Here is a 13,559-nt window from a genome sequence, read left to right as displayed (position 1 = left end):
TTTCACGCTTATAACTCCTAGAACTTCGTTCTATCTGTATCAGCTTCTAAGTACTGTGATTACTATGCATTATAAAGCCTGGTTGCAATATCATCGTCCTCTAGTAGATGTCTCCACCTAACACTTAAATGGCCTGTGGCCTAGTTTGAGACTCCTTGTAGATCGAATGATGTTTTTGATAAGTTGAGTCCTCTGGGTAAAATGAAGGTAACCTGCCCTGGAAGAACTGATGCTGAAAAAGCAGCTCCAATTCTGAGCCACTTAGTGGCAGGAAACTACAGTCTAAAGCTACTGTTAGAGGGGAATAGGAAGGAGATGTTAGTAAGGCTCAGCCCTGGCCCCTGAGCAAGTCTTGGAATGAGTGCCATCCCTGAGTCCTGAGCCAGCACCTGGCCCGCTCAGGCCAGCGCTGAGTCCCCCACCCTGCCCCCTGCCCTCCTCACTTCCTGACTTCATGTCTTGTTCACCGTGAGTCCCCTCACTCCCCAGTCCCATCACTGCTCATGGTTATCCTAGACTGGCTGGCAGCTTGGTGAGGAGAGTTGGTGCAGAAATGAATAGATCAGTGCATTGACCAGAGTCCTGACAATTGTATGTGGTACCGCTGGACCATCAGTTGTTGGAAGCAGGCGGCAACTGCTCAACTTTCTGGACAGAGTACCTGGACCCTGACTTAACCAGAGCCTCTGTCCCTCCCTACAGACAAGAAGGAGTAGTCTTTGGCTGCTTGTGAGGTGGACCGGTGCCTGCCGATGGACTCAGCACGGAGTGTTCTCAGGAAGAGGCCCGAGCTGTGTAGAGTGGGAAGGGTTTCTAGATGTCTCCATTCACCCTTTGTTCATTCACACTACAAATGTTCACCTAGCCTCTGTGCTGCGTGAAGAAGACCAACATGGTTATTCGTTCATTGTCTATTAAGCACCTACTGTGTGCCTGACAGTGTTCTAGGTCCCCAGGGAATGCAAAGGCCAGCATCATGTGGGCAATAACCTCACAGTTTGGTAGAAAAGACAGATGTGTAAACAAAATAAAACAGTGTAAATGCCATGTGAGAAGGCATTTGCGTGTCTCCCTGAGGTCAGAAGTAATTTAAAGCTGTTTTAAAATATTCATTCTTCTTTTTAAATATTTATTAAGCCTTTGCGGATGCCATTCATATTCTGGGGTCAAGGGTTGGCAAACGTTTTTTCTCTAAATGGCCAGATAGTAAATATTTCAGGCGTTGCAAGCTGCATACAGACTCTGTCACTAATAGTAATTTTTTTGTTTACTCTTCTTTTTATTCTCCCTCTTATTCTTTACAAGGTTTTAAAACATAAAAGTACATTCTTTGCTCCCCTTGCACAAAAATGGACCATGGGCCTGTGAGCCTTTAGGGAGTGTGGGTACAGCAGTAAGCAAGAAACTGAGTCCCCAGCCTGACGGGAGCTTATGTTCCAGAGTAGAAAACAGACAAGGAGACGAGGAGATGTATAGAACCCATGATGGTTTAAAAAAAGCATGGTGGCACGAAATAAAAAGTCGTGAAGTAGGGCAGGGTGGTCAGGGGACATCTCTGATGAGACGCCACTTGAGCAGGAGCCTGAAGGAAGGGAGGGAGGGAGGAAGCCCTGCAGATATCTAGAGGAAACTTGTCCCTGGCAAGGGAACAGTAAATTCAGTGTCCTGAGGTGGACATTGCTTTGTGTTATCAAACAGTAGCAAGGAGGCCTGAGCATAGTAACTAAAAATAATTGTGCCTTTAAATTTTTAATTGTGTTTCTTAGTTCACATTCCATAGATAGTCCAGAAGTAATATTGTGTTTGACAATAGGAGTGACCCAGACTCCTGTCTTGCTGCTTTGCCACACGTGGCCAGCATTTTCTGAGGTCATCTCATGGCCCAAGGTGGCTGCTGCAGCACCAGCCATCACTTGCACATTTTAGCCAGCAGTAACAAGTAAAGGGTGAAATACAGTAAGCCCCTCCTGTAATGATCTTTACCAAGCAGTTACATAGAACACTTCTACTTATATCCTACTGGCTAACAGTTAGTCATGTGACCACTCCCAGTGTGAAGGAGTCTCATTCCAAGTAGCCCTGTGCCAAGCTAAAACTCAGGCAAGTCTATTTATTGCAGAAGAAAGAATGGGGGAGAAGTAGCCATCTGGGCCACCTTGGAGAGAGTGGGGGAGAAGTAACTGTCAGCACAGACCAGGGAGGGCTTGTAGGCCAGTGGGACTTTTCCTGAATGAAGTGAAGGCCATTGCCGGGCCTTGAATTTCGAACTGTGATCCACTTTCTTTTTAAGTGTGATTCTTTTAGCTGCTGTGTCCAGAACAGACTGTAGGGGTCAAGGCTGGCAGCAGGAGGCCACTTAGGAGGCTAAGAATAGGTAGTTCCTATTTGAATGCGGAGGAGAAGAGGAGACATCCCAGGCAGAAAAAACAGCTATGCAAAGGCGCCTGCATGCTTTCCAGTTTTACAAGTGAGCCAGGAATGAGGTGGCCAAAAAGTGTCAGCAGAGAGAAGAGAACAGTGCAAGTCATGGAGGACCTGAGGGCGCAAGAGAACCACAGCAGGTGCTGAGCAGAGGGTGGCGTGACCAGAGTAGCGTTGAGTGAGCGCTCTGCCTGCAGTGGAGGACCCACTGGAGAGGCGCGATGGAGAGCAATCACAGGGTGCCCCGCCTCTGCACCCCCGGCCCCAAGAAGCCTTTCTCAGACCCTGGTGCAGAGGATGTGGCTTCATGAGGATGTGGGTGAAGCGAGGTGATAGAGTGCTAGCAAGAAGGTCCTCCCACATCAGGCCTGCGGCTCTGGGAGGGTGAGTCCTGACGGCCACCTCTAGGGGCAGCAGAGAACCACCCCCACACACACACACATACACACATGTGTGCAGACACCTCCTGGCCCCTCTAGCCTGCCCAGAAGACCTGGGCTGTCTGAGCACTAACCCGAGCAGCAGTCTCTGTTTGCAGCCTGACTGACATGGACGCTTCTCTTCTGTCTCTCTAGTTCTCTGTCTCCAGTGGAGACCCAGGGAAGTGTGGTTACATGAACCCAGCCCCAAAGGGGTTAAAACAGAAGAGTAGCTGCATTCCTGGGGCTGCAGACCCCAGGGCAGGCTGTATTCTGGGGTAAACCTGTAGACCCATGGTTTCTATCTGTTGCATTCACTAGAGAATGTGTCTCCTGCTCACGATGACCTGAGCCAAGAGCCTCCAGCAAGCCAGCGTCTGTTTTACTCATTCACAGGAGAGTACCTCCTAGGAGCACAGTGCCGGGGGGTTAAGGAGCCGGTCAGGAGGTCACTGTCCAGAAGGGCAGCAGAGGGGGCCAGGCACCAGCCTGCTCTGCGGCCACTGAAAGGTGTTAGCGCTCAAGTGGCCGGGCTGGTTTGGGCTGTCTGTCTTGCTTGAGGCTGGGAGGAAGTCAGCTCTGCAGACTGACCTAGGTGAGAGGTAACAGGAGGAGAGGGCTGGCAGTAGTGAAGACCACCCTGAAGCTGCAAAGAAATAAGACTTGGGGGCGGTCGGGGGGAACCCACAGAGGAGGAGAGCAAGACCTCAGACACCCTTCCTTCCTACCATCTTTTCTTTCTCACCTGCTGCCACCACATGGACCTGCTTCAGATCTGGCCTTGTCACCAGCTAGCTGCGGGATCTGAGGCAGGTCACCTGATAGCTGAGCCTCTGTCTTCTTGTCCATAAAAGGAGAGTGGTAATACCCACCTTCAGGGCGGTTGTGTCGAGGTAGCCTGTGGTAGGCGTTCACATGGGGCCACTTCCCTCCCAATCTTCTGAACCTTCATTCCACATCTTCCATCTCTTTTTTTCTGCTCTTTCTCTGTTCTCACGCTTTCTCCACCCAGGGTATGTGTAGCGAGGTTACCCTGGGGCCCTGCCATTTTGCTTTGTGACCCTCAGCCTGGGAGGGTGAATGGCCAGAGCGTGGTCACAGAGCCAAAATGCAGTGACCCTTCACCCGGCTACCATGCCCTGCTCTGATTTTCTGCCTCAGAAATGCAGAAAGCATGGTTCTAACAAAGGGCTCTTGTGTTGCTTCTGAATGCCAGAGGCTGGGTGCAGTGGCCTGCTGATAAATACTTCACAACCAGCCTTCTGATGGAAAGCCCAGCTTTGTAGCATTTGCCAATTTCCATGGTGTAAATACTCCCACTATGGCCAGTTTCAGTAAGGCACCACCCAGCAGAGTTGGGAAGAGATGCACAGACTCAGCTCTGTATGGGTGTATTTGGACACAGAATATAAACGGCTATTTTAGCGGTTTATGGAAATAATATAAGGGAAAATACTTCGAATCAGGACTTTCAGAAAACCAGGCCTGGTGGCAACAAGAGCCAGGCTGCCCTCCCACCACATTCAGCTTGCTGCTCTGAAAGTGCTGCCCCCTCTGTTTGGAGTGTCTGATGTCCCTTTACATTATCCATATCCTGTGATAGCTTTTCATTGATTTATCAGATATGTCTTAGTACTTAACTAGGGCTGCACAGCACTGCATCCTGTGGAAACAGCCTCCTTTGGGTCGCCTCTCCCCCACTGCCCCTGCCTTCGTTCAAAGCTACCATCCTGTCTTGTCTGCAAATCTACAGCCTTCATCTGGTCTGCTGCTTTTTTTCTTGCTAGGCTCTAATCCAGTCTCCATGTGGCAGCCAGAATTGTCTTTGGAAAGATGTAAATCTTGTCATTCCCTTCTTAAAGCCCTTCAATGGCTTTCTCCTTTAGGGTTTAAAAAAATCCAGACTCCTTGCCTTGGTCCAGCAGACCCTCCCTGCTCTGGCCCATGCCTGCCAAAGTGATCTCAGACAGGAATGCCCTCTCCTTGCTCCTGGACTTCAGCCACCCCATTCCAGTTCCTAGAAGGCTCCTGGCCTGTCCTGTCCGACAGTCTGCCTGCGTTGCTCTGTCCCCACTTCTTTATGCCTTCTTGTCTCAGAGATCTTTGCTTTACATCACCTCCCAGAGGGGTCCTCTGACCACTCCATTTAATGTAACCTCCTTTTCCCGCTCATTCTTTGTCTGCCATCTTGGTTGTTTCCAGCAATGCATCAATCAAAAACTTGTTGTTCAGTCGCTAAGTCATGTCCAACTCTCTGTGACCCCATGAACTGCAGCACGCCAGGCTTCCCTGTCCTTCGCTGTCTCCTGGAGTTTGCTCAGATTCATGTCTATTGAGTTGGTGATGCTGTGTAACCATCTCATCCTCTGCCACCTCCTTCTCCTTTTGCCTTCAATCTTTCCTAGCATTAGAGTCTTTTCCAATGAGTTGGCTCTCCGCATCAAGTGGACAAGTATCAGCTTCAGTATCAGCCCTTTCAGTGAATATTCAGGGTTGATTTCCTTTTGGATGGATGGATGGCAACAGATGGATGTTTGGTTGGATGGATGAGTGGGTGCTTAGTTGAGTGGAAGTGATGGATAAATAATGGCAGATCGATAGATGGATAAATAGATACGAATGAATGAACTTTCCCACTAGGCTGTCATCCTCTTTGGGGCAAGTATCCATTGAGGTGACCATTGAGACCAGTCCTGCCACAGCTTCTGTCTCTAACTGGAATATCCTCATGACCCACCTACCCGCTATCCCCGGCTCCTGTTCCTTCTCACACGGATTGTGTGATGACAATTTGTACCCCCAGGGGGCGACCTGACCTCAGTGGACCCCATGGTCTTGGAGCAGTACGTGGTGGTGGCAGACTACCAGAAGCAGGAGAGCTCGGAGATCAGCCTCAGCGTGGGCCAAGTGGTGGACATCATCGAGAAGAACGAGTCAGGTAGGGGCCTGGGCTCCCTCCCTTCCGCCCTGCACTGTCAGCAAGCCCCTGGGACAGGGAGCACTGGGGACTGCAGGAACGGCAGTAGCCAGTCCAGGCTGGTCAGTTTCCACAGATCCAGTTGATGACTCTCTAGAGATCTGACCTTGTTTGATCACAATGCTTGAGTATCCCACTTGGTCACAACTCACCAGCATCCTTTGGGTCACATGTTATCGACTGTCCTGAGGTTCACATCTGATGGACATTCCTTCTAGTTTCAAAGCACCTGGAGACAGAGCCCCCCGTTGCAGCGGAAATTTGCTCTGTTGGCTTGCCTTTGGCTGCCATGGGAGTCCTCATGAAGGATCTGTCCGCTGTGGGCTCTGGCGGGATGGACACCCTGCTTCAGCCCTCTTGCTGTCACAGGAACCTCGGTTCACATACCATCAGACCTGACAGATGTTGCAGGTTCAGTTACAGACTACTGCCATAAAGCAAATCACGTGAATTTTTTTGGTTTCTCAGTGCAAATAAAAGCCCACAATACCGTGGGCTTCCCTGGTAGCTCAACTGGTAATGAATCCACCTGCAGTGCAGGAGACCCTGGTTGGATTCCTGGGTTGGGAAGTTCCCCTGGAGAAGGGAAAGGCTACCCACTCCAGTATTCTTGGGCTTCCCTGGTGGCTAAGATGGTAAAGAATCTGCCTGCAATGCAGGAGACCTGGGTTCCATCCCTAGGTTGGAAAGATCCCCTGGAGGAGGGCATGGCAACTCACTCCAGTATTCTTGCCTAGAGAATCCCCATGGACAGAGGAGCCTGGTGGGCGACAATCTATGAGGTCACAAAGAGTCGGACGTGACTGAGCAACTCAGCGCGGCAGCATAGCATACAGTACCGTAATCTGTTAAGTGTGCAATAGCATTGTATCAAAAAAACAACGTACGTACCTTAATTTTAAAAATACTCCCTTGCTAAAAATACTCCCTTGCTGACCATCATCTGAGCCTCCAGAGAGTCATAATTTTTTTGCAGTACTAACATCAAAGATCACCAATCACAGGGTGGTCCAGTGGCTAAGATTCAAAAGTTTGAAATATTGGGAGAATTACCAAAATGCGACACAGAGACAGAAAGTGAGCAAATGCTGTGAGAAAAATGACACTGATAGACTTGCTCGATGCAGGGTTACCACAAACCTCCAATTTAAAAAAAAAATAAAACACATTATCTGTGAAATGCAATAAAGAGAAGCACCATAAAACGTTTGTCTGGATACTGGACAGGACAGAGTGTGATGAGATGCTGAGGCACTTAGCCTGGGTTCCTACCTGAACTCCGCATTTCACAGCCGTGCAGGTCGCTTCATCAAAAAGGGTGCTCCAAGGATTGAATGAGGCAATACATAGAGAGTGCCCAAGCCTGTGTTTGGCACACAGCAAGTGCTCAAAAATATGAATTTCCTTCCCTTTTGTCTTTTTTAGCCAGAATAGGGCATTGGCACCATTGAAGACAGAGATCAAGGAGCAGGGCATAAGTAGACCCTCTCCAGGAAAAAGAGGCATAAATCCACTGACTTTGTTGTGGCTAAAATGTGACGTTGGCTAGTATTAGTGGGCCAATCTTTGTGATATCCCAGTGACTAGCTGCTGCTGCTGCTGCTAAGTTGCTTCAGTCGTGTCCAACTCTGTGCGACCCCATAGGAGGCAGCCCACCAGGCTCCCCCGTCCCTGGGATTCTCCAGGCAAGAACACTGGAGTGGGTTGCCATTTCCTTCTCCAGTGCATGAAAGTGAAAAGTGAAAGTGAAGTCGCTCAGTCGTGTCCGACTCTTCGTGACCCCATGGACTGCAGCCTACCAGGCTCCTCCATCTATGGGGTTTTCCAGGCAAGAGTACTGGAGTGGGGTGCCATTGCCTTCTCCACAGTGACTAGCTAAGGTCCAACAAAAAGGGGAAAAATCATTTCCAGCAGTCTCTGGATTGTGTTCCCTTTAGTCAGGAGATGAGCATTTAGCCAACCAAAACTCCTTGATTACTCAATATAGCAGTTGTTATTCCTGCTTCACAGCTGAAGACACTAAGACTCCAAGTGACTCGGTCACTCACCCAGAATCTCGTGACAGGTTGCCGAGCTGGAACTCCTAACCAGTTCCAGCTGGCCCCAAGGCCATGTGACGTTCTAATTCCTGGAAATGAGTATAGTCAGCTCGTGGGTGTGACTGGGATGCTCCATGGAGACAAGAAGAAGGGAGCACCTACCCCCCTTCCCTCCTTTGCTTCGGCCCCTTGAGTGATGTTAGGAAGAACATGTTGCTGGGAGGAGAGGAGGAGCAGGGATGGGGTGGAAGACGAGCCTGGTGTGTCCAGAGGGCAGCAGGGGAAAGAGGGCAGATGCTCAAATGTTCAAGTGGTCCACAAAGTCAACATTTATTTTTAATTATGTTTTACTTACACAAGTAATATATGGATATGTTCTTCTTGAAACATTAATGATAAAGTTTAAATGTAATTTTTTCCACCAACTTTTTACCTGGTCCCCTTTCCAGACAGGTTGCTCTTCTGTCAGTTTGGGGTGAATGCTTCTTGATAATTGTATACACAGATGTATGTAAGTATGTGTATATATGTGTATACACATGTATGTACATATATGTATATGCACAGTGTACACATTTGTACATGTGTATATGCATGCATATCTGCATATGCATGTGTATATGTATAACTATGTACACACATACATACAGGTCATATTTCATGCATATTTTATAGATTTTTTAACCCCAGTGGTGTATCATTCTGTACATTTTGACCTGCAGCTTGCTTTTCCTTTTTTGTTTTTTGTTGTTGTTGTTAAATTTTTTTTATTTTTGGTGATGCCAAGTTCCCCAACCAGGGATCGAGCTTGCACCCCCTGTTGTGGAAGCAGAGAGTCTTAACTACTGGTGTATGCTTAGTCGCTCAGTCATAACTGTAGCCTGCCAGGCTCCTCTGTCCATGGGATCCTCCAGGCAAGAATACTGGAGTGGGTTGCCATTTCCTTCACTAGGGGATCTTCCCAACCCAGGAATCGAACCTGGGTCTCCTGCATTGCAGGCATATTGTTTACCGACTGAGCTACGAGGGAAGCCCTCTTAACTACTGGGCCCCTGGAGAAGTCCCAAGGTGCTCTTTCTTAAGTCAACTTTTAGCTCTTATTCCCATAACATCTGCACCCTACTTGGAGAGATGGCATACTATAAGTCTTCTCTTCCTCTAGTATGAACAGTGTATCTATGTATACATTGTGACTGTCTCTTGGCACGGCAGTGGGCTTCGCAGGTGGCGCTAGTAAAAAGCCTGCCTGCCAGTGCAGGAGACATAGAAATATGGGTTCAATCACTGGGTCAGGAAGATCCCCTGGAGGCGGAAATGGCAGTCCACTCCAGTATTTTTACCTGGAGAATCCCATGGACAGGAGGGCCTGGTAAGCTATGGTCCAGGAGGTCTCACAGAGTTGGACATGACTGAAACAACTTAGCATGCACGTACCCAGAACACTGCAGGACCATAAGATAGGCACATTTTAAATCTTAAGACACAGCCAAACAACCTGCTTCCAAACTGTGGCCAAACCCATTTACTCTTCCTCCAGCAATGTATGAGGCATTAGTGCCAAGAGTTAAGAGCTGAGGCTTCAAAGCCAGACAGCCTGGGTGTGAATCTCGGCTCTACCACTTTCTTTGTGACGTTGGTCAAGTCACTGCCCCTCTCTGAACCCTGCTTCCCCATCTGTAAAATGGGCTCATAATGGAACACATACTGCTATCGTGATAGTTTCTTTATCTGCCACACACATACCTACAAAGATGAGTCCTTAGGAAGACATATATGGCATATTTCCTGGTTTTCCACAGGTTTATCAACCCCATTCATTCATATACACACATACATACACACCCACACTGCTCAGCCACCGAAATATGTATGAAGAGGTGCACCCAGTCAAGCAAAGCTGAAGGTCGCTTCTGCCTCAAGGAGCTTGAAAGCCAAGGCCTCCCTGTGAGACCAGGAAGCTAGTTCACAGTCTGCCCCTTCTTGCCCTTCTCCTTTGGGGTCTCCAGAGCCTGGAGGTCTGTAATCTTGCAGAGCAGATCCTGTTTTTCCCATTCATGCTGTGCATGAGCCGTTTGGGCCCTGAGTTGATGCCCTATGACTGTTGTAATGAGATACCACAAACTTACAGACTTAACACAGATTTATCATCATATGGTTTGAGGGGTTAGAAGTCCAGAATGGGTCCCACTGGACGAAAAGGCACTGTCAGGGCTATGTTCCCTTCTACAGGTTCTGGATAAGATCTGCTTCTTTGCCTTTTCCATTTTCTAGAGACCACCCACATCCCTTGGCTTGTGGTCCTTTCCTCCATCTTAGGTCTAGCAGTTGCCCCCTTCTATGCCTTTCTTCCTTACCCACATCTCCCCCGAACTGTTCTGCCTCACTTGAGATTACATTGGGCCCATCCAGATATGGAGAAGGCGATGGACCCCACTCCAGTACTCTTTTGCCTGGAAAATCCCATGGACGGAGGAGCCTGGTGGACTGCAGTCCATGGGATCGCTAAGAGTCGGACACGACTGAGTGACTTCTCTTTCACTTTTCACTTTTGTGCATTGGAGAAAGAAATGGCAACCCACTCCAGTGTTCTTGCCTGGAGAATCCCAGAGACTGTGGAGCCTGGTGGGCTGCCGTCTATGGGGTCACAGTCGGATGTGACTGAAGCGACTTAGCAGCAGCAGCAGCATCCAGATAAGCCAGGATGTTCCTATTTGAGTTCAGCGGATTAGCACCCTTAATCCTGTCTGCAACCTTAATTGTAACTGTTTGCCACCCGAGTCATTACTCTGCCTACCACAGGCCCCATGAGAGCCCCTTCTGTAAAGAGGGAGGGCCTGAGTCTGAGTGAACAGCGTCTCAAACTGTTACATCTGAAGCCAGGTTTACCTTGACATGAACAGAGGCAAAATCAATGTCTCAGATGACTTACTAGGGCAGTGGTTTCTGTGTCAGAGAGCCCTGGGTACAAGTCTCAGCCCAGCCATAAGCTCTGTGAACTTGGACAAGTCTTGTCTCTTGTAGCCTCAGTTTCGTCTGTGCAGTAGGGATAATAAAATACAAGTAAAAATGATAAGTCCTTTGCTCACCTTAGTGAAGGTAGCTACTTTCTTCACGCTTGTCCTTTAGAACAACCTTTCTCCACATCCCCACCCCTGACTCCCTTCCCCAGCCCTGTCCCAGGCTCAGAGCAGGTTTCCCGTTAGCCTGTCTGAAGCAGTTAACAGTCGATAAACACGAGTGTGCTTAGTCACTTCAGTCCTGTCCGGCTCTTTACGACCCTACGGACTGTAGCTCAGCAGGCTCAACTGTCCATAGGATTCTCCAGGCAAGAGTACTGGAGTGGGTTGCCATGCCCACCCCCAGAGAATCTTCCCAACCCAGCGATCAAACCCACATCTCTTATGTCTCCTGAGTTGTTAGGTTCTTTACCACTAGCACCACCTGGGAAGCCCTGCATGGGTATTTGTGTTCTCTAATAAAGTGGTGACTTTTTTGGCCTCACCCTGAGTGTTGACTCCTCTCACGGCTGAGTCTGTTATTATATTCTGACGCACAGGCCTCATACTTGACCCAACTACATTCAGTCTGCACTCTCACTTTCCCAGGTTGGTGGTTCGTCAGCACTGCTGAAGAGCAAGGCTGGGTCCCTGCAACCTGCCTGGAAGGGCAGGACGGTGTGCAAGATGAGTTCTCCCTGCAGCCTGAAGAAGGTAGGAGGGGCCAGGCCCCCGGGCCTGCTGTGCCGCCGGCCATCACCCGCAGGGGCCTCCTCACCCAGTGCAGTCTCAGCAGCTTCCTGGCTCAGGCTCTGTAGCCTGTGGACAGGAAGCCAGGCCCTGTGGCTGGGACAGGGCAAGCCCGCCCGCTCTTGGTGGCCTTGGGGAGCCAGCCCGGGTGAGCCTGTCCAGAGCTGGGGCCCTGATGCCTCTGTGGGGCCTCAGCGAGCCCGGCTGGATTGCTATCCACACCCCACTCATCCTCCCTTGAGTTATTCTGATGGCCAAGGTGCTGGCGCTGCTTCTGGCTCGTTTACAAAACATCTGAAGCCATCTGTAAAGATCTCTGCTTTGTCTGCTTTCTGTATCGGCTTAATGGCCCTGCCAGGGTGTCAGGATCAGAACTGACCCTCTCCACTCACTTCTGTTTCCCAGAGAATTTTCCCTACAGGTGTCCTAAAGAGTGGTTCCTGCTGCATCAGAAATCCTAACCCAGCCACCTCCCCTCCCCTCACCCCCCAAGAATTCCTAAATCAAGACTATGAACTCACTTTAAATACTAAACAAAGGGGTTCTGGAGTCAGGCCTGAATTTGACTCTCACCACTGAATTTGAATTTGTACCACTAACTGGCTGAGTGATCTTGGACCAGCAACTTAACCTTTCTATGCCTCAGCCACCTCCTCTAAAAATGGAAATGATGGTATCGACATCATGGGATTCTTTTAAGTTAAATGAGATCCCACAGGCAAAGCAGTTGGCAAGAACCTAAAATAATAAATAACTAGGAACGGTTTTTACCACCGTTTTATCAGAGCTGTGGCTTACCTAGGGTTGAATATTTGCTGCTTCTAGTTGACTCTTTTTAGAAAGCACAGAGCTTCTTATGTATGTATTTAACATAAGAGGGAGTGAGGAAAAGGGGTTTCTATGCTCAAAGGTTAGCAAAGAAGCACACACGTGGTTTTGCATCTAGTTTTATTACAGCCAGCACCGGCAGAGTAAAATGCATTTTGTTTTGCTCTGTGTTTGCAGGGCCACCGGGCTCTAGGGCCGGGGCTAATGAAGAAAAAGTACAAAAACCAACTCAGCTTAAAGATAGTGGTGTGCTGCCTGGAAACCATAGCTCTCTTAGACAGTTAATGATGCCCACCATGGGGCGTGTCTCTGTAAAGGACTGATTATTATCCCCATTTTACAGATGGGAAAACAATCTCAGAAAGGTAGAAACACTGGCTCGGGATCACACAGCTAGAAGATGGGAGAGGGACCACATTTTCCTAAGGGTCTGTACATTTTTTCCCTCTGCCGTGAGGATTTCTCTTAGGGCCTCTTCATAATCATGCTGGGAATAGCACTGTGTCTCCTGGGTGGCTCTTCACTCAAGTTCAGGGCTAATAGTGAGGAATTTGGTCCTTCTGAGACACCTAGGGCTTGGCAGAGTCACAGAATTAATTGCTCCTAAGTGGGAGCACATGCTTGGTGCTGCCTTTGCCTCAAGACCCTGGAAGTGCTTTCTTCTCACCTCTTCCTTCTGCCCTTCACCTCCACATGCTGCCCGACCAGTCTCTTGGAGGTACTGGTCTCTGCCCCAGCCTGCGGGTCGCCGCCGGACGCTGGGGGACTTGTATGCCATCAGCTGGCGTCAAGGTGCCTACCTTGGAGTTTTCCTCCCCATTTGGTGTTCAGAACCGGATCCTGCATCTGCATGCATCCCCCGGCTCCAGGACTGCCTGTGCCTGTTGCATGTGAGAAACGGTGATCTGGTCTGTACCATGTGCGTGTCGGCATGTATGTTTGGGAGGAGGGAGCCTGGGGTGTTTCTCGACCTGGGGTCCTAAAATTTCCCAGGTTAGAAAATGATACCTAGAGGTGTAGGTGCTAAAATTAATGAACAAAATAAAAACCCTTTTCCTAACTAAAGTTGTGTTATGTTGCAGAGACAAAACTATCAAAGCCAACTTTATTTTATATCGAATCAAAAGCA

The 13,559-nt window shown here is 49.1% G+C and overlaps 1 protein-coding gene across 1 annotated transcript in view; it reads left to right on the top strand.

Annotated features, from left to right (window-relative positions):
• SH3PXD2B (SH3 and PX domains 2B) overlaps positions 1 to 13,559 on the top strand; it is a 119,618-nt gene that overhangs the window by 79,710 nt on the left and 26,349 nt on the right. The window contains exons 7-8 of the mRNA XM_055554636.1: positions 5,644 to 5,778; positions 11,462 to 11,566. Of these exons, the coding sequence (XP_055410611.1) occupies positions 5,644 to 5,778; positions 11,462 to 11,566 (240 nt within the window). The remainder of the gene's footprint in view (positions 1 to 5,643; positions 5,779 to 11,461; positions 11,567 to 13,559) is intronic.

Source organism: Bubalus kerabau, chromosome 18, assembly GCF_029407905.1.
Source record: "Bubalus kerabau isolate K-KA32 ecotype Philippines breed swamp buffalo chromosome 18, PCC_UOA_SB_1v2, whole genome shotgun sequence".
NCBI lineage: Eukaryota > Metazoa > Chordata > Mammalia > Artiodactyla > Bovidae > Bubalus > Bubalus kerabau.
The sequence above is the reverse complement of the archived record's forward strand: the minus strand, read 5'-3'. Positions and strand labels throughout refer to the sequence as shown.